The sequence below is a fragment of the Strongylocentrotus purpuratus genome, unplaced genomic scaffold, assembly GCF_000002235.5.
Source record: "Strongylocentrotus purpuratus isolate Spur 01 unplaced genomic scaffold, Spur_5.0 spur5_scaffold_5, whole genome shotgun sequence".
Taxonomy (NCBI): domain Eukaryota; kingdom Metazoa; phylum Echinodermata; class Echinoidea; order Camarodonta; family Strongylocentrotidae; genus Strongylocentrotus; species Strongylocentrotus purpuratus.
Window position 1 is genome coordinate 30,032,690 of NW_022145611.1, and position 25,093 is coordinate 30,057,782.

At 34.3% G+C, this 25,093-nt stretch overlaps 2 protein-coding genes across 2 annotated transcripts in view; both read left to right on the forward strand.

Annotated features, from left to right (window-relative positions):
• LOC578066 (presenilin-1) overlaps positions 1-3,157 on the forward strand; it is a 38,275-nt gene extending 35,118 nt beyond the window's left edge. Inside the window, exon 11 of the mRNA XM_030999792.1 lies at positions 283-3,157. Within this exon, the coding sequence (XP_030855652.1) occupies positions 283-438 (156 nt within the window). The 3' untranslated portion in view covers positions 439-3,157. The remainder of the gene's footprint in view (positions 1-282) is intronic.
• Positions 3,158-4,442: 1,285 nt separating this feature from the next.
• On the forward strand, positions 4,443-24,939 carry LOC582771 (WD repeat-containing protein 64). The gene is made up of 25 exons (XM_782712.5): positions 4,443-5,169; positions 6,236-6,366; positions 7,233-7,338; positions 7,742-7,848; positions 8,455-8,487; positions 10,269-10,379; positions 11,769-11,980; positions 12,449-12,589; positions 13,103-13,322; positions 13,711-13,837; positions 14,322-14,470; positions 14,677-14,800; positions 15,338-15,528; positions 15,951-16,160; positions 16,824-16,948; positions 17,651-17,779; positions 18,196-18,304; positions 18,776-19,021; positions 19,706-19,811; positions 20,192-20,253; positions 20,725-20,837; positions 21,150-21,362; positions 21,608-21,785; positions 22,236-22,373; positions 22,790-24,939. Exons 1-25 carry the CDS (start codon positions 5,010-5,012, stop codon positions 22,880-22,882), a joined length of 3,534 nt encoding a protein of 1,177 aa, XP_787805.4. The 5' UTR covers positions 4,443-5,009; the 3' UTR covers positions 22,883-24,939.
• The last annotated feature ends 154 nt before the right edge of the window (positions 24,940-25,093 follow it).

The window sequence follows — 25,093 nt, forward strand, 5'->3', positions numbered from 1 at the left end:
GCTTCTAGCACATACTCACATTTTTATTGTATTTAAGTTTTGTTTTGGCCACACTACCACTGGGATACCATTTCTTGGTCAATGAATTAGAAGTGAAAGTACATGACGAGAGAAAATAAAATTCATTTGGGCAGATAGATGTAACTATTGGCAGTACTGATTTTCTAATCCATGTTTGCTATTCAGTGCATTTTGCTTCAGTATTTCATGTATTTATCAGCATGTTTGCTATGACCTATCCATAATTGTACATATTTCTCATTCGATCTATTCCTTCTCCAGGGGTTGTGTTTAACACTCATTCTCCTGGCCATCTTCAAGAAGGCCCTTCCTGCTCTGCCCATCTCCATCGCCTTCGGCCTTGTCTTCTACTTCTGCACATCCAACCTTGTGTTCCCGTTCACAGACGAGCTTGCCAGCCAACAGGTTTACATATGACATCCTAAAAACTTAAAGAGTTGGACAGTTCTTAACAGTTTTATATATATTCCAGGTTAAATGTATTTTGAAGTATTCGTTTTTGGTTTATTTAGTGTTTTTGATGATAATTTGTTTGAAGGAGTGAGTGAAAGAAGAATGATTAAGCATTAGCATCACAGGACTGGAAAGTAATATTTTCACCCGAGTTGTAAAGGTGGATATAGTCCGGGTTGTCCAAATCTTATTGATATGTATGTAACTACCTATTTGAATTTTATAGGAGATTTGATGAAAACAAATTTAGACAAGTAACCTTTTGGGCTGGCTCACAATTAACATTGAAGTATTTTACCATTGCTTACGCAATCATCTGGATCCGTGGTATTAATACATTTTGAGAAAACCATTGAATGTTAGGGGAAGAAACAAAAAAGTAAATTTTTAAACTACTTCCTGCTGAAACTGTAAGCTTGAGAAGAGAAATAAGCTTATTCTGCAACCGAATGTTCAGGCTCATGCTTAGGTCTTGAGCTAAGAAATAGTGTAACTTTAATCAGATTTGTATCAACTTTGATTTCATGCTAAGTCTTCTGTTGTTGAATAAAGGAGACCAACAGCTGGAAATCTATAAGTAGAAAAGAATTTCTTCCAGATTATTATCAATTACACAACTCACAATGAAAATCCCATCATGAATCTCAGATTAAAGTTTTGTTCACTTTTCAGTATAAATGTCATTGCTTAAGTAAGTTTTAAAAGAATTCATATTGTGTACATTACAATAATTTGACTTGGACCAACCTGATTTACAGGAGGCATTTGATGAATTGTTATTTACTAGTTGAAATGAAGTTGTATGCATTATTTATTTTGTACTGCATCTTGGTGGGTTGGAGTAAAATTGCCTATTACCAGTTTGTGATTTTTTTCTTCAAGAAATACGCTCCAAATTGAGGTAATATGTAATGGAATCTGTGGAGATATGTGAAATACACCACTCTTCTAATCAGGAGACAAGAAAGTGAAAAATATCTTTATTACATCTTTCAAATAGATGAAATGCTGTTAATTGTAAAGTTCGTTTTAAATTTGTTTTGATAAGATTTTTGCCAATTTCGAAATGTTCCTTCTCTTTGTTATAAGTTGTTCTATTTCTTTGTTAACATTGCTCTTATTTATTTTGATTTTGTTTTTAATACCTTGTTTAAACTGTTCAGATATGTCATTTTGAATTTTGCTTGTCTTACGTTTTGAACATCTGAAGCCAGTGTTTCAATGTGTGGAGATATATGATACAGCTATGAAAGATCTTTGTAAGTTTGGATATATGTACTTAAGTTAATGATTTAACATGTCTTTTCCCATTTAATTCACAATTTTATTCGCAAACATATTGAAGGTTTGGCATATAAAACTTCACATTAAATATTATACACAAGAACCGCTACAGGTAAATTAAATAAGGTGTGATAGCGCTTGCTAATCATAGTATAGACACTGTATATGACTATAAAGAGAACTGAAATTAGAAACATTATAGCTGTTTAGTAGATGCATGTACATTACTCCCTCTGAAACAGATTTTGAGAGCTTGCTGCATTATAATTGCATGATGACAAAATGAAATATAAACGGAAAAAGTGAAAGATTTTACTGAACATTTGGAATCTCATGTGTGAAAGATCTTAGAATTTCACACTATACAGGATTACTGGCATGTAAAGCAATTTGAATATCTTGGGAGAACTATTGAATGGAAATATTGAAACGTGTTTGTGTTTATATGACATTCGTGTGTGGCTTTTTGCCATCCTTTAGAAGGAAAAAATCTGGTTGAAATGCTGTGTAAATCCCTCAGTAGTAACCCTATGTTATTTTATTCTTCAGTAACGCATTAGGTTTCTTTTAGCCAAAGGCTTGTGTGCCTTATTTCCTGTAACTCATGCACTTTTTCCAATTTCGATCTGTCGCTCATTCCAATTTGATGTGATTTCTCTGTTAAGCCTTCATCGATACAAATCCAAATAGTATAAATGATGGGTTGGGTGATGAAATAAATTTGAGATGTTAAAATATATGGTATACATGGTTCAAATTCTTTTAGACTATTTAAGGGTTAAAATATAGGCTGAATGTTTAGGAAAAGGGGAATTAATTAACAATTAAACAGAGGTCATGCAATTAGTAAGCCCCTTTTGAATTTACTTAATGTTTGTTGCTGCAGAAATTGTAAGGACTATAAGGATATTTAAATCAATACAAAGTATGAACTGATGTTGATATATTATGATTATGTAATCAGGATCTGAATCTTAAATGACTCTTTAATTATCTTATGAGGAAAGTCATATCACAAATAAAGCCAACTTCTTCCCCAAAACCATTCTACGTAATTCAACTAAGAAATTTTGGCAATACTCATCAGTTGATACGTGGAAGAAGATACACAACTTCCAATGGTTGGTAATGAGGAAGGTTATTTCTTAAACCATTAAATGTATGTGAGTCGAACCAATGGATAACATTATCCATGTTTGCAATCATTCATGGCTGTGTGAACCTACATCAGTGTTTTTACCGTAGTTTTAGTTATAGCACCTCACAAGGACAACCCCAAAACCATTTTATACTATGTGTAGACAATGTACAAACTATATTAAGATCATGTAGATCATTTTGAGTATTATTGTTGCAAGCACTTTTATGAATAAATGATATTTGATTGTATAGAACTTGATACAATTTCGCAACCTGTGTTGTCCTTTTTTTTAAATGATTTTGTTTGCCTTAGATAATTTTTAATAATCTATTCATGATTATTTGTTCAATTTTTATTGTCATTATTTCTGGAGTTGGTTTTTAGTTCAACTTAATCTGCTTGAATAATGAAGTTATCTTTTCAGTGTGTCACAACAGTCACAATGTATCATGATGATACTTGTATCCATGGTTGAGATGATGGTAAGAGGGATGTGATGACAATCCGGGTATGTGTATCTGGAAGAAGGAAACAAAATTATTCATAGCACTTGCTAAAACTCTGCTTGTGCATGGAAAATTCAAAGTACATAATATACAAGACACTACACATTAATAGGATATTAGACATTTTGACAACAAATATATTTTTCATTCATTCTTTGTAAAATTTCAGTCCCCATATTTTATTATTAGAAGTACAGCCTTTTTCAGGAAAAAGGAAATTAAATTATGCATACATCTATCTTAAACTGATTAGAGCATAATTTAGAATGGAAATGAGTCTCTTTTTAATACCTATATTATTTTGAGAATACTTTGTAATAAACTCCAGAAGAAAACTTCCAAAAATACAGACACTCATGTTTTGAAACCAACTTATTTGTATTACCTTGAAGTTCATAGTTATTAAAAAAATGGATGGATGTTGTTCAATTGCAACTCTTTCCTTGATATTGATGGGGAGGGGGGGGGGTGTCGTCACCACTATTACTTTGATATTCAGTTTATATTCATGACTTCTATGTTGGGGAAACAGTTGAAAAAACAGAAAGTACAGAATGTTTTCTTAAATCTATTTACAAATTACCTCAAATCCTTCCTTTCATAACTTATGGTATGTGAAAGCTACATAATTATGTTGGTATATATCCAAATTAAAATTTGCCAGGAGGGAAGAACTAATCGAAGGAACCACACAGGGCCGGTAGATTACATTGTACTTTAACAGTCCTTGAATGTCTACAACAATGAAGTAAGCTTGGTTACATGATGTCCATGGTCAACAGCAATTAACATGTCAGTATGTGGTATAGTTTCAAATAACAAGAATCATGAAGAAGAAACAAACTATGTGATTAAAAAACTTACAAACCATACACATTTTTTTAAAATGAGGTAAAGGAGGTTTTTCTAAAAAGTAATCAAATCTCTTTTTATCTCAAATAAACACTATGAAAAATAATTAAAGTTTCCTTCAAGTTCACATGAAAGGAATTAGCCTCTCCTATGGCAATGCCTGGAGGGGTATAGGTGTCACATAGATAGACGTCTAATAGAAAGAATCGATCGCCTTATATCCGTCTAAAACATTGCGTGAAACGACCATTGTTTGCCTTTGTCATTTTGCTGGCTTCATGCGAGGGCCACCGACCGGCGATTACCATAGTGACTACACGCTATCTGAGGTCGTTCATGGGTCGATTTGTTCCCTCCGGTATGTAATGTATTGGTATGCTTGAACGAACAGACGACAGGCACGACACAGTGTGATCTTGGCCCAGCCGACCCAATACCAAACATAAACCAGTGTCTATGTGCGAGGCGGGGATTGTAATGATTTCTAATATTCTACTTTTTGGAGTTTGAAAGCGTACTTTGTGTCGAAAAGGAGAAAATCATCATGCACAGACATCGGAATAACTAAGTTTTGTGATTGCTCAATTTATTTCGAACGCGTACACAATATTTGGACGTTTTTGACACCGCTGCGAAAGATTTATTCCACTTGTTGCGAACTTAATTGGTTCTTGATCCCGTTAATTTGTTTGGATATTCTTCATACTACCATGATCAGAGAATTATTTAACCTGATGGAATTATAACCAGACATGACATCCAAGGCAGCTGAGAAATCGTCTGGTGGTCTTCCGAGGCCGTATACCACCAATACTTTTCGACAAAAGTTGGAACAATTTGAGGAACTTATTGCCCGTCTCACCCAGCAGGACAGCGAGGCGAGTGCGGAGGAGCGACGGCAGGCAATCAATGGTAGGTTCCGTAGCACTTGACCCATCTCCCTGGCCTGGTGTGGACATCGACATGCGCCGTTTGTCTTGAATTGATGATAGCTGTGAAGCGTAGAAATTATTTTACCTTTTTCTTATCCACATTCAATGGACTAAAATTTGACCAGGAAAATACCTTGCTTGTTTTGTCACATAAATTATTATCATTATTACACATATTATTATTATTACATGATGTATCATTGTGTTGTATATGATATATTTTGTTTGTTTGTTTTAAAACTCCATCAAGTGTATCATTCTTTATCTCCAGTTATTTCAATATGTCTGAGAATTCGCTTCGTTGTATTAAAACTTAGAAGATGTGCAATATGTGTACTACTGTGTAACTGTAGTGAACAAGTAAGCTAAATATTTCAATCATTCTACACTTGTTTGAATTGTCAGTCGTTCCTAAATGAACAAGGAAGTAGTGTATCTAATTATCTGATCTGTACATGTAAACATAAATCTTGTTCTTGTTTCCAAATCATATAAAAAATGCATCCACATCCTACTCCTAGCATTTGATTTCAAACACGAACATATGTGTGATTCTACAAGTAAATGAGAAGTCTCTAATATCTGATAATGTCATTCTATTTCTATGCCACTTTGGATTTTTGTATTTTCAAATCAAAACTTTGTTTATCATGTTGAAGGGAAACAGCAAAATGTAGACGTGAGACTTTTTTTATTGTACAAGTGATCTCTAAATTAAGCAGATTTTTGCTCTTATCTTTTAATTGAGAATATAATAAAAGAATCCTAATTTCTAGACCTGATATGATTATTTACTATTGCAAGACACACTATAAGAATCAGGCCAACGTCTTGTAAAGAGTTGCAATTTATTAAGGACTGCATGATGTCATCATAAAGTTAGATCGAGTGCTGATATGGTTGCATGACCCTCAGGGAGAACATTGTTAATACTGATGAAGCTACTGCCTTTAAACAAGGTCCATATTTATTATTCATTTGGTACTTGTAATTTGTATTTGGGAAATTTTCTGTTACTCCAACTTTTTATTTTACCATTGTTTCAGAAAACCTGAGGTTTGACACATTTTGTGATTCAATTCAAGCCTTGTTTGGTCCAGACATCAGAAGCAGTGATCTCAAATCAATCTTCAGGAAAATCAGCAACAATCCAGATGCTAAGGTTGATTGGAGTGAGGTAAAATCAATGAACTATACCCTGTCAAGGATATTTTGTTTATATGTGATGCTAAGAAAGCTAGAAACGATGGTGAAAGAATTTGGGGAGAACAACGTGGGGTACAAAGGACAATGACAGTGCGAAAATGTATTGTTCTTAATGGAACAATTAAGATACTCGAACTTTATTTTTTTTAAATAATAGCGAGTGACAGAAAGAGAAAGAGAGAGACAGAAAGAAGTGGAGTACCTGTACACTTTTTTTTTTATACAAGAGTACCGTACAATGATTCCTAGCAATCTTATCCTAATTCCTATGTATGAAAGGAACACATTTTGAATTAACACATATATAAATTATATACATGTATCTTATTTACCAGTTGATGGTTATTTTTCTTTTATCTGTATTGCATTTTGATGAGATTGTGATATAATAATGTTCTTTTCTTCATTTATTGACAAAATATGAAAAATGGTGTACTGAATCAGAATTGCAAATACCACTACATCATTGAAGAAGTTTTTTGAACATTATTTTCCTTTTAACTCCTAGTCTTAAGGGGTATTAACATTGAAGGACTTTTGAAAAACTGTTCTCAAAGTAAAAAATTTAAAAAAAAGTTAAATGTAAGAGATGAATATCTATGAATAAGTCTGACACATAGAAGATATTTTAAGGAACTGCTCACTGCTCAGATATCCTAACACTACACATCTTATATTCTTGCCAAAGGAACTTAAGTAAAATGACTGCATATTTATGTTTTATGGGTACCTATACAATATTGATTATTTTATGAGGATTGCGGTTGTTCTGTCACGTCTGTGTGATTATCAACAATTGATGTGCATTAAGTGCTTTCCTCTCCGGTTCATTTCCAGATTTTTGGATATTTCCAATCTACCACTGATGAACCTGAGCCCATGCTCAGTGAAGACATCAGTGTCTTCACAGTCTCAAAGAAACAGAGAGTTGGAGAGGCAGCAGGTAAAACCATATATGAGGAATCAATTGAATCATAGCTTAGCATGAATGAACGAGAAGTCTAGAAAATCAATGAACCAAGTTAAAATTGCTTGAGTGTGATTTATAATTTTGTCATTTTGTGTAAAGTTATTATCAGAATATATATGAATTGTTTTGGGGTTTAATAGTTCCAGACTGGTTATCAAATTCTTATTAACATCATACCGGTAAACATGGTCCAAAAATATCATGTCAGTCAGTCTGTCTTCTTTTTCTTTTCCTTTATTTTCTTTTCTTAATAAGTAATCAAATATGATTATTTCAATTAATCGGTTAAAGTCTTGGAACAATTAAATTAAAATTAATATGAAACATGGACTCTTGAAGATCATCATAACACATTTCTATTACGTTTTTAATTAAGGTGACAAGAAGAGAAGAGATGTAATCCATGCTGCAACATGTGTGCCTCAAGTAGATGTGTATCTAGCAGCATCACAGAAAGGTGTTATATCAGTATGGAATTGTAAGGTGAGATAACTGCATACAGGTTGGTGTGGGGTTGTGACTTCAGAAATAAAATAGAGGCTTGTACATGTACTGCTGTACAATACATGGAGTTAAAGATGTGAAGCTTATAATAAAACCCAAACAAACCATCAAATCTTTCGTACCTAACAATTTTCTGTTTATTTAAGTGTAGAATTTGGGTTTAAAAAAAACCCTCTTCTTTGCTGTCTTCAAACTAACAGGATATTGTAATCATTAGATTATTGATGTGATATTAAGACTAAAAATAGTATTTATCTGTATTTTGTATGGAAGGTATAACCTCTATTTATACATACCACCTCTGCTAAGGTTACTATGCTCAGTATGTTGTATATAAAATACACAACATTTCTTTTGACTGATTTGATCTGAGGAAGAGTGCTGCATTTGGCAGAAGACTGATTTTATATTTTATATTTTATGTTCATAAATACCCACATTTGTGTGTGTTTGATATGTCAATAAATTTTGTTTGTAAATAAGAAAAGAAACGTATATTGGGTACTACATGTAAGTACAATAATTTGCACATTCAATTGATAAAAGTGTGATAAATGAAATTCTTTATCTTTCCATCTCACACAGACACTAAGATTACAAGCATGCTGTGATGTCAATGTAAGTATATTGATACACCACATATTAACAACTTTCCAGTACCAGCTCATTATTAATTTGTACACTTTAAGTAATATTTGATTAGAAGTGGGTGTAAAGTGCTTTTAATTAGTCAATAGAGGTGGTGTTTTGTATTACAGGGCATGCAATTAACTGCTGTTAATTCGTCACTGGCGGTGAATTAATTCAGTGACATGGAGGGTACGTTGTTGTGTGGTCACGTTCAGATCACCTTTTAATGACATTCTCATTCTCTGTATTGTTTTACTGGTTAAGTGTACACAAGTGTGCAATTTACATTTTAAAGTTGCACACATTGCAGATTTACTGGTATAAGTGATTTTTTTAGGGCAGCCAGCTAGTGCAGGCATTTCCTTTTAAGAGGACGGTTGAACAAATTCTATTTTCAATGTGTGCCAGGCTTCTGCTCTGAAACAAGGCTGCAATCATCATTTCTAAAAAAAAGAATTAAACTAAAAGCACAAAAGGTTATATTTCGAGCTGGGCCCTTGAAACTCTATAAATGGCCTATATAAAAATACCCAGGCCTGCATGGGCTTTCTTACCAGTCTTGTGTCAATATTCAACAAACTACATGTGCAGCTTAAATATATCTCAAAGAAAGCTTCTCTGGCTCTTTCTAATTGAGACTGTTGTAATCTCTACTGCAAATATGAAATACCTCCCTTGGGTAGCAACAACATGCCTCAACCACTGCCTTGAGATGTTTACAAACAGACTGAAGATCAGTTAGGTTCTGTCAAGAAATCCCTCTAGAGTGCTGATACCGGTAGACATATAAATGTTATCTTTTCTCATCATATCCCCCTTTTTGCTTGGGGAGGGAGGTGTCATTTGTCATTTAGGATCATTACATTATATTACAAAATAAATGTTTATAGAGGAATCATTATCATTTTGTCTACTTTTTTTAATAGAATGTGAAAAGTAGTATGGGGTCATGATTTCAGCAAGCCCTGTACATCTGACTATACTTATCCCACAGAGTAGAATCGGTTCTGAACAAATTCATTTCCTGTGGGAATACCGGTAGATATTTTATGCTCCAATATCATTTATTTTTTAAAAAAACAGAAAGACGTATAATGTAGGTACATGTACATGTGTAGTAGACTTTGGGATGCTGTGTTTTTAAAGGATGTGTTTAAAATCATTGTACAGTGTATTATACATTGTATGTAATATAGACTTACTTTTATGAATGGCCTTTTTGATGAGCCTCCTTGAATAGAACCCATTCAGACTTCAATCCTTTTGTTGAAGTTGTCATAACAATAGGGAAATTGCTAGGCCCAGTGTTATTGCAAATCTTTAATATTGATTTTCACGCTTCTAAAATACTAATCTTCTGTACACAAAAGAGTGAATTGATTCTTCTATGTTGTTTTCTTGTGCTCTTTGTAAGTGAATTGGATAATAGAGTGTTGTTAAAAACGAGCTGTAGAAGAAGGGAGAAAAAGAAGATTTATTTTAATTTTTTAAAGCAATGGATTTTGGAGGGTGTAGGCTATATGTATCACTGATATCTGTTTATTATGTGTTTCTAAATAGTAAATAGCGTGTCAACACATACTTTATGTCATTTTGAGGCACATGACTAGCTTTTGCTATATCATGAGTTGTATTTGTTTATGTCATTGCCTTTATATCCTCTTTTAATTGCCATCTTATGTTCTCTTATCTTCATTTATTGCAATTAAAGTTGCATGGCCTTTCATTTTGTCTTTTCATATCTTGTCTTTGTTTGTGCACATTTGTAGGAGACGTGTTGGGTGACAGGAGTAGACTATTTGCCAAGTCTGCGTAGGATCGCTTGTTGTACAGAACGTAGTATTTGTGTTTGGGATCACAGAGCTAAAGGAAAGAACCAGGTAAGATAGGATTGTTTCTATTGTAAGACATATCTAGTAAAAGCTTAAAGTAATCAGGTTTTCATTAGCAACCTGTATATTTGTCATGCAAGTGAATGTCCATATTAAAAGAGAGCATATTCAAATCAAGATAAATTAAAGATCTGTCTCCTTTGGGGATGGGTTTCTTCAGTAGCTATCCATATGTAAACCTGAAGACATCATAATGAATGCTGATACAAAGGAAATGTTCTGTGCTATTTATATTTTGTTGGTAAAGAAGATATGAGCATTGTATCAAATTAATAAGAAGGCCATACTGGTAAAGACAGGTACATGTGGCATGTTGCTATTTTTAGCCCCACTATTTGAACTTTAGGTGAGAGAACAAACAGAAAGATTCTAGTAATCTAAAAATAGAAAACAATTATTGAGTGAGCTCCATGCATTATAACAATGAGTGGATTTAAACAGGATTGTAAGGGTGTGAAACCTACTAGTGTAAAGAAGGGCTTAAAAGAAGGTTGGACACAAATAGACCATTATATCAAGAGGGAGAGAGGCAAACAAGAACTGTGATATGTTTCTATTTAACTTCCAAAGGAGAAGATAGTAAAATCTAAAAAAAGTCTCTAATCCACATCTACCTACCCTTCTCTATATCTCTATTTTTAATTCCTTTATATTTTTATTCTGCATGGTATCCTCTCCATCTCAGCTTTTTATTCAAAACTTGAATTCACTTTCAGGCATGACAGCTATTGCCAAACAAATCTACAAAATATTTGCCCTAGTGTCACTACTGGTCACAAATGTTGTCAATATCTGCACAGTCTATGAGCACAATATTAAATTACGTATCAATTCTTCATCACTTTTAATGTAGACCAGTGCAATGGAGAACTTCCTGAACACCTGCGGCTTGGTGCAATCTAAGCGATGCGGTTGTTGTGAGACTTGCATCATTCATTAACTGATGTAATGAAACCTGTATAGAAATGACGGACAAGCAGGTGCAATCACCTGTTTACTATCAAAGATTATGACTTACCAGCTGCCTATTTCATTCATAATTGACTGAGTTTTTCAGATAATGCAGGTCAAATCGAAAGGCCTGTCCATTATCTGGCCAGTGTCTTCCCTTTTCAAAACTTCCTCAAGAAGAGCTTTAATTGTAGTTGATGGACCAATTATAAATGCATGTTAGGTTGTCTGTGTCTTTCTGAATAGAAGTGATATGCAACATCTTTTCAACAGGTCTAGTGACAACTACAATGTTTTTCTGATATATCCAACTTCCGAAACCTCCACAAGAATGGCAATCATTTTATTGGTGATTTCAGTTCAAAGTCATTCATCCATGATAATGATATTAATCAATCGTTTCCTTTCTGATTTTGAACAACACAGAGCATTTTTTGTATCAAGCCCACCGACAACTCAGTCCAATGTCTTGCCTGGGTCCCTTACGCCCAAAACCTCCATGAGGATAGCCTTGTGTTTGGTGATGATCAAGGGTCCATCAGTCTCCTCACTATAGCTGCTAAGGATCTCAATACCAAGCATGCCAAGGTCGACAAACGCAACCAGAATCTCATCATTGAACCAGCTACTCTTACCTAGTAAGTTCATATCCAGGGTTTGTACAATATCCCTGTTCTTAGCAATGCTCAATTATTAACCGTTCCCATCTCAGAACTTTATAAAAAATACTTTCTTCTTATATCTTGAAATATGCTTATGTTAATGTGTCTTGCTTCCTCTTAAGCCTTATCATAGTAGCCTATCTACAGTGAACATGTTAATTCTTCAAAATTTCACTGTATCACCATATATTGGCTGATGCTGTTAAGAGCTTCGATAATGTTTTTGAAATGATGTCTCATCATTATTTGATTTAATACAGAAGTTTGTCAAATTCATGTGAAATGTATTTCAAACCATGCCACAGTGGCTACCAACCATAATAATGTTAATAACTTTGTTTGCAAATTAGTGTTTTTTCCTTTAATTTTTTTATAAACCCTATCTGCCCGGTATTTTTTTTTGCTGTATTGATATGTCATCTCTTGGAATAATTTTCTCCATAGTCCGATTGTGAAAAGGAAATTTCATGACAACTGGGTGCTGAAGATCAAATACTTCCCTGAGTTAAGGTGCTTCGCATCCTGTTCTCCAAGCAGTAATACTTCATTTGTACTTGAGTCGGTTGATAGAATCACAGACAATCTGTAAGTAGAGGGCAGTCTTTTCTTGAGCAATCATACCTGTATTCTGTGTTGGCACGATGTGATATTCCCATCAAACTTATATGCTTGTGTACAAATAAGGGTTTTAATAGTCAGGGTAATCTGACAGAATGGTGACACTTTATAATATATGTACCCAGATTTCGGTGTGAGATATTTTATTTTTCTTCATTAATATTGAATTTGAAACAAACACTATACCTAGCTACTAGACATTCTATTGAGTTTTGAACATTATTAATGTAACTCATACGATGGAATATCAAGAGGAAGCATCCATATATTTTATGTGATATAGCCCATCTTTTCAATTTCCATAAACTTATCATGCTCTTAAATACATATGACTTGACAAGAGCTGCAGTTGGGGAAATAACAGAAATCTGATAAAGATTTGCTTCAGGTGATCAGGATAAATACATTTGAATCAATGTGATATTTTATTTTATGATTTATTACAAACACCCTTTTGATATTAACTCCTACTCTTTACAGACCATTCAAGTCCATCAGTATCCCTAAGGGAGTCAACTCCTTTGCTTTCTGTTCCCGAGCCAATATCATAGCAACCGGAGGCAATGATAAGATTGTCCGCATCTGGCATCCACATATCTTCTCCAGACCAACGGGCAAGATGATTGGTCATCTCTTCACCATCATTGATGTAGCCGTCAATGAGAAGGATCAGCATGTCATTAGTTTATCAACAGCTAGGGTAAATATTTAGATATTGGTATTGTCTATCTTAATTTATCTGCTAGAAGATGCATTAAAGTAACCATGTGACAAAGAAAAATGATTTCTCCAGGAATTTTTTTTTTTTAAATGAGTTTGATGGAATACTTGCAAGTGTTTTATAAAACTATTATTGTAGAAATGGATTACCATGTCGTATTCCAATCCGGAATTTATGTAATGACAGATTCTAGCTGCATATTTATTTTTTTGCATTTGGTTTTAATGGTTAATGTGTATACTTGTCATGATTCATAAGAGAATGATTTGTGACATTCATCATTACATGATTTATTTGTTCTATAATTAAATATTCAATACAAAAAAACAATGATGATGATGTCTGTGTATCTCCCTTTGAACAATAGGTATTCAGAATATGGGACATTCACACTCTGACGAGCTTACAGGTGTTTACTGACAATGAAGACAGGCCTGGTGAGAAGAGGATTCATTGCATGGTGTTTGATGAGAAACATGAGAGACTCATGACAGGCAAGTGTTGGGACCTACGGCACATTCGGCTTAATCTGTAAAAGGGGTTCTCAGGGGTGCTTTCCTTTTCTTACTTATTGTTGTATCTATTAAGTGTCAAGACAAAATAGTTAGGCTATTATTAAGACAGTTTTATAAAGAAATGCAGTTTTTACATTTATCATATCCCACCGCTGCCATCGTTTTATTTCACACAAAACTTATCACTCACAGAGATACATGTTTAAAGTGAACAAAGTTACATTGGTTAAGCATTGGCTCAAAGAGCATAGAATTAGAACTAAACCAAACGGTTGGGGTCCTGTAACTCAGTTACCAGCATTGAATACATTGCAAGGCTTATATGTACTTGTCCTGTTTTTCCTCCAGGCTTTGTTTTTTTTATTTAAAGCTGCCGATTAAAATTATTTTCTACTTTTATTTCAATTTTTTTATTGAGCCTATCCTTGATCCCTTTTCACCCTCTTCAATACTTAATCAACAGGTTCTAGCGTATTGGATGTGTGGCCTCTCACAAGAACAGTTCAAGATACGATGCAGGTACCACACACCCATGACAGACCCATCAGTCATGTACTGTGTAATGCTGAACTCAATCAGGTTGTCTCTGTTTGTACAGAATCTGTTATCAAGGTAAGAGCTTTGGATGAATGAGGAATGAGTTGGGAATGCTGAATGTTTATGTCAGTAATTTTTGATAGTTTTTCATTTGGTGTGGTTGCGTGTGTAATGTATCTAATAAAACATTTTTTGACTTAGTTGAATTAATTGTTTATCTTTCCGATGCTATATCGTTGGTATTGGTACTTTAATTAATGGCACACTTTCCCTCTCTACAGGTTTGGGAACTAGAATCTGGCAAAGCGGTATATCATGTGACTGGGTCACATGGGCCAAGTACAGAAGTCACAGCCCTTGCCATCGACACAACAGGATATAGACTGGCATCTGGTGCAATGGATGGTATGGAAACTCATAATGTGTTCAGAAGGTTCTCATTTCATGTTCCCCTCAGTCTTCTGTTAATCAGTGACATGTTGGATGTTGCTTTGGTATTTTGTCGAAAAACTTATTAGATAAGTTCAACTTCAAAACGTATGTCATGTCTTTCTTTAAATTGATTAGGCGCCATTAAGATGGCTGATCCATTTTAATAGGTGTTGGAAAAGCAAACGTATAGCTCTGCATATTGTACAGCAACTTTTTGATGCAGGGATATGCATTTAATTGGACATAGTAGGAATGATAGGCTATATCTGGATAGTAGAACATCTAATCTCTATAAGTTTTTATGGAATATTATTAGGCATATATAGTAAAAGTGTAACTAGGAGAATGTAATTATTTACAATTTCATTTTCATGCCTAAAATTCAAGACCTGGTCAGAAAACAAAGATGTTCTTTTGAGACTCAAAGTGAGTCATTATTAGTGCATGAATTAAACCATTTTCCAGAATCCTTCATTTTCACAAAATTACATGTTTAACCATTTTTTAAAGGTTCCATCAAAGTGTGGGACTTTGGAAGCGGTCAAGAAATCCGGTCCTGGGTCTACTGGTCAGAGAATGAGAAGGAGGAGGATGTATCCATTGCTTCCATGCTTTACTGTGAAGTCCAGAAGTTTGATGACCCCAAACCTCACCGCTGCTTAGCTGTGCTGGGCTGGAACAATAAACTCAAGCTTCTAGAGGTGAGTGCATCAGGAGAAATTAGGGTTAGCAGAGATGGTGAAAATGAATTGGATAGTAAGAGACATGGATTGGATTGGATTGGTTTGGTTTATTGAGAAATAACATCAAACAAGCAGCTCGCAGGCTGAAAATGTTCAATTTACCAACAAGTTAAAAAATATAGAGAGATATAAACATATACAAAACTAAAATACATATTGTAAGTCAACCTTTGCAGAAATTATTTAGCATTGGTAAGATGGAGAGAAAGAGGAAGTCATTGAAATTCGCTTATTGGTAGAGAAAGAGTGACTGAGTTATAGCTTATATAGTTTCTGTGTGATTGAATGAAATAGTATGTTATACCTTCAGTGAACTGGACTATCTGCTAGCTGCTCTAACACCCAATTTTGTCTTGGATCCTCCCATTATTTATGTCCAGGACCCTGCTGATCACGGAGACTTGGTCCTGTTTGCAGAGTTCTCGGGCTACACCCAGCTACCTGACAGTCTGTTCCTACCCAGTAGTCCCAATCCTAGCAGTGGAAGCAGCAGTGCTAGGGGCGGTGGGAGTGTAAGCTCCTTCAACAGGTCAGCTCCCCTCCCATCCATTGGCAAAACTGTTGCACAGGTCACAAACATGGCGAAGGAGGTGAGTGTAATAACCTTCAGAACTAGATATTTTATTATCTGTGTTTTAATAATAAACGTTGCAATTACATACATATTTTTCAAGATGCAATATATGCACAAAACAAATGACTCCAAGATAATATTTGACTTTGCACTTATGACACTTATGCTTCTTAGGTAGAATACATCAGCACAATTAGAGCTCAACACTAGTGCATCCAAACACTAATGAAACCAAATTTGGACAAATACTTCAGAAAGAGCCATGGCAAGAACCCCTTGTTTCAATGATAGCTATACAATGATTCCCAAACATTTTTGTGATGTGATGGTTATGTGATGTGATGGTTATTTTACCTGACTGCTAAGAAAGCATAAATGCTTGTAAGTAAGCAACCAGACAGCCGATGGCTTTAGGTCCTCTCTGAGGGACCTGGTAGTGAGGATTAATGCCTTACCAAAGGGCACTAGCTAGCGCATCAACTTGTTTTCGAACCTGGGTCACCGGATTACAAGACCACTGCTCTACCCACTGAGCTATCACGCCTCCTCTTTTGCATGGAGTCTAATACATGTAGTACTCTTCACATACTAAGTTGATAGATAAATGCATCTTATTTCCCTTCTTCTTCTTAAAACACCTTTGGAAAGTAAATAATTCTTTCAACCTCTATTTTCCCAGGATGACATCCTTCAGTACTATGAGATGACATGTACAGCCTTCATGAAGCCAGATGTGCTTGCTACCGGATGTTCTAATGGGAACATCCTCCTGTGGGATGTATCTAGAGGTGCTATTGATAACATGTAAGTAAAGACCTTGGGGAGGCGTGGTTTTTCCTCTGAATCCTTATCTTAGGATTTTAGATTCAAATCCCAACCAAGCGATTATGCCCTGACACATGCGCAGCATTGATTAAGCCAGATGTGCTGGTTAATGGTTGCTCTAAAGGTAAAGTCTTTCCATTGAATGTCGTCATGATATCATGTAAGAAGAAGCCCTCAAGCACAAGGTTATGGGTCCATGAGAATAAGTTAGATGGCACATGTATTATAAGATGATGACGTGGATCCTAATCAAATGATTGGTTGAAAGTGTACACGTGATCAGGCATTTTTTTTGCCTAACGCGTAATTTGGATATCAAAATCTTGTTATAAAACATCATTTTATAAAACAAATAAAACATGATCTTATAAAACAAATAATACACATCATTTTGTTAAGGCATTAGTAAAATTACCTACACGAGGTACCTTTGGAACAGTCTATCACGCCAGAGGCGATACTCATGCCCTCACTGATGTGTATTATTTGTATAATAGCCACTTGCTTGTCATTTACCTGGGAATACATTTTTTATTAAAATATTGCTATTGTTGTAATAATGGATTCTTACAGTATTTAGTATTGTCTCACCAAATTATATGTTACATTGTTATGGCATATTATACATTTCTTTTCTGCGTTAAACTGTGTAAAATATATTGTCTTTTTTATTTTGTCAAGATTTGAGATGCCTCCACTGGCTCCTGGACCTGATGACGAGAGTAGACTGAAGAGTCCCAATCCTCACAAGGTCTATATGATGATGTTTCTCATCCACAGGACAAGGAGACCAGATCCTGCTTTTATCAAGTAAGCCATATGGATCCCTTTTGTGAGATAGCCCCTTTGACAAGCTTGTTTGACTTTCGCTTACTTTTTCCCTTTCAATAAGATTAGTTTCCTTTATTTATATTTAAAATGTACCAAGTTCATTGGTCCATATTACCTAGCACTACTTTGATGATGTATGTCTAGACCAAACAATATTGTATATTTGTTGTAAAATAGTGAAGGGACATATTGTATAGCTGATCTCTTAATTGAAGAAGTGTCTTCATGAAATACAGTCAAAAGATACGACCTGCAGAAATGACCAGTATGTTCCTGATTCAGTAAATGCATTCTACATTATTTACGCTCTGACAGCACCCTTTGAAACCTTGTAAAATCTACTTATTTTTGTCAGAGACATTCTTTAATTCACATTTGCTTTATTCCTGTGCCAGGAAACTGACAGTGAGACATGAAGGACCTTCAACTCCTGGTTCAGAGCTAGAAGGGATCACAGAGGGTGATGAAGACTCAGATGTTTCATCGTTAACTCATAAAGAAAAGGTCAGCTTTGCCACCTTCGTCTTGCTTAGAATCAGACTTTTGATCAGTTTATGAATCGCTTATTTTCATTCGAAGAAGGCCCTTAGGCAGTATTTTCAAGAAAAAGCTGTTGAAATACTTATCAATCAGCCTCAAAACAATTTGAAGAAGTATATATTTGAAAGTGTTAAACTCAATATGATACTAGACAAATTCTTCTTGTGTGTTTTGTACATTTTGTTTTTATGTTTTTTGACAAATGCATGTGCATGAAATAACCATAATCATTTACTACTTTCCCTTGAAGGAGACTCTTCTCACTTTGTGTTTATTTTGATAGCCACATTGCTGCCCAAGACATTTTGGATTGATGTTGTTTCATAAACCCGAAAATATCACAATCCTATTTTCACCATTGAGATATCACATGTACTTAAACTAAATGTTTAAATAGATCATGATATCCCATATTGCCTATGATTCCATCTCTAGGATGAAGATGAGGAAGGGATGGAGGAGGAGGATGCTCGAAGCCCAAGGGATGGAGAAGCTGAATACATGGATACTGTCATTCAGGATGGCGAGAAGGAAGAGAAGATGGAAGATGAGGAGATGGAGAGGTTAGGATCTAAGCCAGAGAGTGAGCAGGACCCTAATACTAAGATGCTGGTCACAGAATATGATCCTCTTCTCGTCTCGGTTCATGCAGATTCCTTCATCAGATTCTGGACTATGGAGGTAATCATGGTGTCCTTTAAACAATTCAATTCAATTCAATTCAATTTCAATTTATTGTCCAATATAGGAAATTTGTTTTGCTCATATTTTACAAACGTACAAAGAATCAAAATATGTTTACATACATAAGACTTCATATACATTGACATAGAAATTCTTCAGAATATTGCTTTACAGAAAGTTTTCTTACATTATTATAAAACAAAATAGGTGAATAATTTTAAATGTTCGAGTGAACGGGATGGCCCAGAAAGGTTACAAAAATAACATTACAGAAATAAAGAAGAACGTAAAATTCAGGTAGCATTTTGATTGTATTTGCGGATCAATGTTTTCATTGTGCATTAGATTTATGATTAAAAGCTTAAATATCATCACAACTTCATTATTTTACAGTTTTGGTGATTTCATATTCAATAGTGTTTCCAAATTCCAAGACTCGAATTGCCATTATGTGCATGAACTTTAGGACCTATGTTTCTCATAGAATTATCATATTTGCAAGATTATTATTACATAATCTTATGGTAAGAAAATGCTGTTTTATGTTACAATATGATGAGTATTCCAGCCTGTTTGATTGGTTAATATCAAGTGCAATAAAGTATTCATTCGTGTTCCAATGTTGTATTCGTGTTAGTGATGATTAATAAACCCATTTCTAATGTTCTCTCATGGTTATAGGGAGAGGTTGTGAGGATGCTGAGCCCTATGACAAAGCGACAAGGATCAGCTGTCACATCTATCTGCTCAGATATAGACTGTAACATAATCATTACCGGAGATATGAGTAAGTAATGAGAAATTGATATTAATCCTTTGAGGAGGATGGCATTTTAAAATGTAATAAGGTAATCATCAAAGAAAGTATTAGGTCAGACTTGTAGCAGTGTTTGTAAGGCTTCAAATACGAAATGAAAATTCAGGGTTCATTTGAGGTAAAATAAATATACATATGTGTATCTTGCCCTTGTTTAATAGTGCTGTACCTAATCAAATTACTTGAGTAAATACCATTAAGAAGTTGCCTTTATCTACCATATGATCACACGTAATTGCATTTGTATTGTGATTGTGAGTCTTGCAATTACATAGCATAAAGTATAAAAAATTGAAACGTAGTGTTATAGCATTTCTCATGTCCGTGCTTTCATTGCTCATTGTTAACAGAGGGTTACATAACGATGTGGAATGTTGCTGAGCTCTTGGAGGATCCTCTAACAGATGAACACGTAAGTTCTGCAATATCATGTCAATACTATGTACTTTGTAATTGTAACTATGAATTGTAGTTTCATTCACATTCTTAACTGTATTCATGAAGTTATTGTTATATTTCTATTCAAGTGATATTTTTGTTAATGTTTTTAATTATCAATTCCATATTATGTGATTGCATATTAAGTAACTACAATTGTACAAGGCCTAAGGGCTTTGTTTTAGTTCAACATTTCATTTCCAAATTTTGTGTATGATTTTTTTTTTTTTATCTTGATTTTATTTTTCAATCGAGAGGGAAATAAATGAAATTGAATGAATTGATGTTTATTTAGACTTTGAATACAATGATTATGAGGATACACATTGAGACAATTATGTTCTAGTGTGTACTGTACAAATACAAGAATAAGTGGAACAATTGTCTGTTGTTTATTTAAGATGTCTTTAACAACTATTATTTCGTCTTATTTCTGAATGAACAGGGAGCAGTGCAGCAGCTGATCAGTTGGAGAGCTCACCTCAGTAAGATTGTTAGTCTGATCTATGTGGATAGGATGAAGATTATCTTATCAGGATCAACAGATGGTTCAGTGAGGTATGTCTAACTCAGGTTTCTTTTACATAAGAAAGTAATCTGGTGATTTCATTCAGTTTCAAAGGATTAACAGATCCAGGGAAAACAAAGGTCACAATTTATTCTTGTTTTGTCTCAACGTATAATTCACAAATTGCTCTGTACACTATAATGCATAAAGAGAATGGTCCTTGCATTATTTTGTCAAGAAGGAAGGTATAAAAGAAGAAAATACAATTGACATAGATAGCAAATGATAATGGGAAATGGAATGGTAGCAAGTTGAAACTCAGAGATTCAACTTCACATGTTTCTTTTGTAATATAATCCCAGGGTTTGGTTTGGTGATGGCCCTCAGAGGAGTCACTTCATGGGATTCTTTGGTCAGCATAGACCCTGGAACTACCCCAGTGCAGAGAGCTCCAGTGAGCCTGTCTTACCCTACGACATCGCTGAGAGACCTCTGCTACCACCCAAGAGGGAGAACGAGAAGAAGAAACAGAATGCCCAAAGCTATGAGTATCCACTCATCTTTGACAGTGACAAGTAAGTAGAGAGCTCTAAGAAAATTAAGCGTAAAGAACAATGGATGATCAACATTCATTTTGCAACAGTGTAACACATGTCAATTATACATAATTTCTGTTTTTATTATTTTGCAAAGTTATATATCTTTTCAATTAATGATCACATTTTATTAAAAATTTGTAAGCTTGACTCTTGTCACAGAACTGTCACAGGCAATTTTAAATAACTATACAAACACTTTCACATTCTCTGTTGTGATACAGATGGAAGCCATTCCGTCGTTCAGCCTACCAACAGACCAGAAACAAGAAGCTGGAGCCTGAAGATAAGAAATTCTTTGAAGCGCTTCAGAAACCTCACTTCTACAACGATCATCTCAAGAGCTTCAAGACCGGAGAAATGAGTCTTGGAGCAGTGTTCAGAGCCCTACCTGTCTATAGGGTGAGTAGATTATGGAATTGTATTGAGGGGAATCATGCCTTAAAATGGCGTATTAATAGTTTATAGATATTGTTATATGGCATCATCTAGAGTCTGTTTTACATGTCTCAGTGACTGACAAATTTGCTGGAAGAAAATGGTTAATTTACATTCTTAGTACATTGATACAAAATCAGCTGTGTGCAGAATACTAGGCTCTTTTATCTAGTGCCAAATACAGTTCTTCAAACCATGCATATCAATATTCAGCACATTGATTTGGGGTTGTAATGTGCATTTAAAGTTAGTTATAATGTCTCCTAGATAATAGATTATGAAATAATAACTGTATTTGTGATGCTTGATCCCTGAACATAAAGTTTGTGCAATCCATAGAATCTCAAATGAAAGCGCAATAATTTACAATTTGAATTCCCATGGATAACGACTTGATCTTTCAACCTATCATAGGTGAGTACCCCTGAGAGATTGGAGACACCAGCTATGGAGTACAGCAAGTCAGCTATAGCCAATAACTCCTACCTGTATGGAGCACCTCCAGCTAGGAACAACAGGGATCCTTCACCTGTCAAAGAAGTCTCTACAAAGGTAAGTGCTTGTATAATTTACTACCATTCCTAATATAAGATAAAATGATTTATGAGTATGTGAAATACATACCGAAGCCACTTTCGAGATAGTTTGTCATTGTTTCAGAATGAGGAGCAAAGGGCAATGTAACTCAATCGAGCTAAGAATCCTCAGTTTGATCAGTACATAACAGAGAATGTGGGGTGGGGATGGGAGGGTCTCATGAGTGGATTCAGTCAGTCGGGCCTTTTGTAGGTTACAGAAAACCAGCTTACAATTCTTGTGAAAAAAATGAAATCTGTTGAGATGGTACACATGCAGTCGTCACATCATTGCTACATGTAGTTTAATGAATTTTAAACATGCAACTCAATAGTTATATGCGAGAGGGTTCATAATTCTCTCTCTATCTCTTTTATTTTCAAACTTGACAGCCAAGCAAAGGTCAGAAGAAAGGTACCATTTCTCCAAATAGCTCACCCCTTCCATCACCACGGCGACGTACAACAGACAAAACAATCAGATAGTAGATGATAGAGCTCAATTCTTTCATGGTCATGGCTATGATTTTCAACCTTCAACTTTTAGTCTATAGATAGTAATGTAGCATGAGAAATATCTCAATGTTTATGTATGTAGATATGTTACCATCTTCCCTTTTGCGTAAAAATAGCTGAGAGGTTAGGAATCATCTAGGTTGTATGTTGCAGAAAGTGAAATGAGCATCTCGTTAAATTTGGCTCATCTTCAGTCGAAAGAATATATTTACCAATGCCTTATCTAATTTTGTTATTGTTGCATAATTGATAAGAAGTTGTGGGGATTCCATGGACAGTTACCTCTTACATGTTCAAACATGTGCAAAATGCCTCTTTATCATCAAACTACTTTTTGCTAAAAATTATGTCTGTGCATTGACATCTTAAGATATCCCAACACCATTAAACTATTTTCATAAAATTTTCAATCATGCAAAATGACTTCAACATATATTTTTATTTGTTTGAATATGCATCCACTAGGTGTCGAAGACCCACTGTTACCTGGGGAACATTTCTGAAATTTTGCAAATGTTATTTTATTTCATTCCTCAGTATTTTTCACATTTTCCTTCTGTATAGGGTCTTATTTTTTTATGCAAAGATATTGCATGTAAATGTTGATGTTTTGATTGGAAGAGGTTTAGTTGATATATTTTGTCCATACATGTATGAGTTGATGATGTCATATGCATATACTGACGATCAAGTGTGACCAAAGTACCAAAGAGCAGTATTCTATGTAGTATAAATCATTACTTCAATATTCTTTTCCGTCCATTTTTTAGTGTAAATGCTGCTTGGCTGCTGTTTAGATCCGTCCAGGTCTTTTGTAGGCATCATAGTAATGCTCTGCATGGCTGCTTTACTTTTAGCAATCATTTTATATCCGTCCATTTCTTGTAGTTGATTAACATCTCTTCAAGTATATTTTGATAATTTGTATATTCAAATCAATTGTATAAATATGTATCCTATTGAACATGTAAATTTGTAAATAAAGATCTTGACTTATATTTTCTATCTAGTTTTACCTTGAAAACATGCAGTAATACACTATGTTTGTAAATATCTAAATTACTATCTAAATTGGGAAGTATTTCTAACAGAGGGTGTGACGTCTCAACTCATTAAGTGTGAATTTGTTTTGGTGGTTGAATATGGTTAACATGCACAAAGTGCAACTCATTTTTATCAGATGGTTGTCTTTATTCTTCTTCCATTAAACAGTATTGAATGAAAAACTGTTTTTGTTATGTAAATTTATGTATAAGTACATCAGTTTTAAACATATATTTTCTGTATGCTTCTTTATATTAGTAACCTAATAATTTGGTAAGATTTAGAAAATTCTCTTTTTTTACACAATTTTAAGGCCCTTATTTTTATTTTTAAGAAAAACAAAATTGCTGACTCAGTAATGATTTCGATATATTTATTTAAAACAAGATTATGATTTTAATTCTTAAAACATGGATGCTAGCATTCCACTATATGGTACCCTTCATATAAGTGTTCTAGCAACAAACAAAAAAGGTAAATTACCCTCCTGTCCACTGTACAAGAGTATAAAAAACGTCTGCGCCTTCAGGGCTACCCTAGTGATTATGGTAAACTTAAAATGGTAAATAAAGAAATGAGTGGAAGGATGGAGACAATTGATATACAACCAGTCCCCATCTACCCCCTGAGATGGACACACATACTCAAGATGTTTTGAGTTATGTTTATTTAAATCTTAGAGATATAGATTTCAGATTTGTTTTATGATGTAGAATATATCTTCTATATAGTTGTTTAAATTCATCTCAATCTTTAGCTATATTTTGTTCAGCTCATCTGTTTTGCTGCTTGTCCATCTATAATCTTGTGTTGGTATATCTTTTGCGAAGAAATTTTAAGTACATGTTTATCTGTTGTTTTTTAATTTTCAATGTTCTGATTTGGATTATGGAATGAAATTTGCAAACCTAAGAGTTTTTTCTGAAATATTTATCAAGTGTGAGCGTTTGCAGGGTGGAATAAAACATATTTCAAAACATTAAGAAATAGTTTCTGTTCGATTGTTTTTGTTTTGTGTGGTGGTAGCTAGACAACGAGAAAGAGACAAAATATATGAGTAATATCTTCACATCAAATTTGTAATGGATACATTTTTATTTACATTGGAACTGTATTTACAGCTTGAAAAACATGATT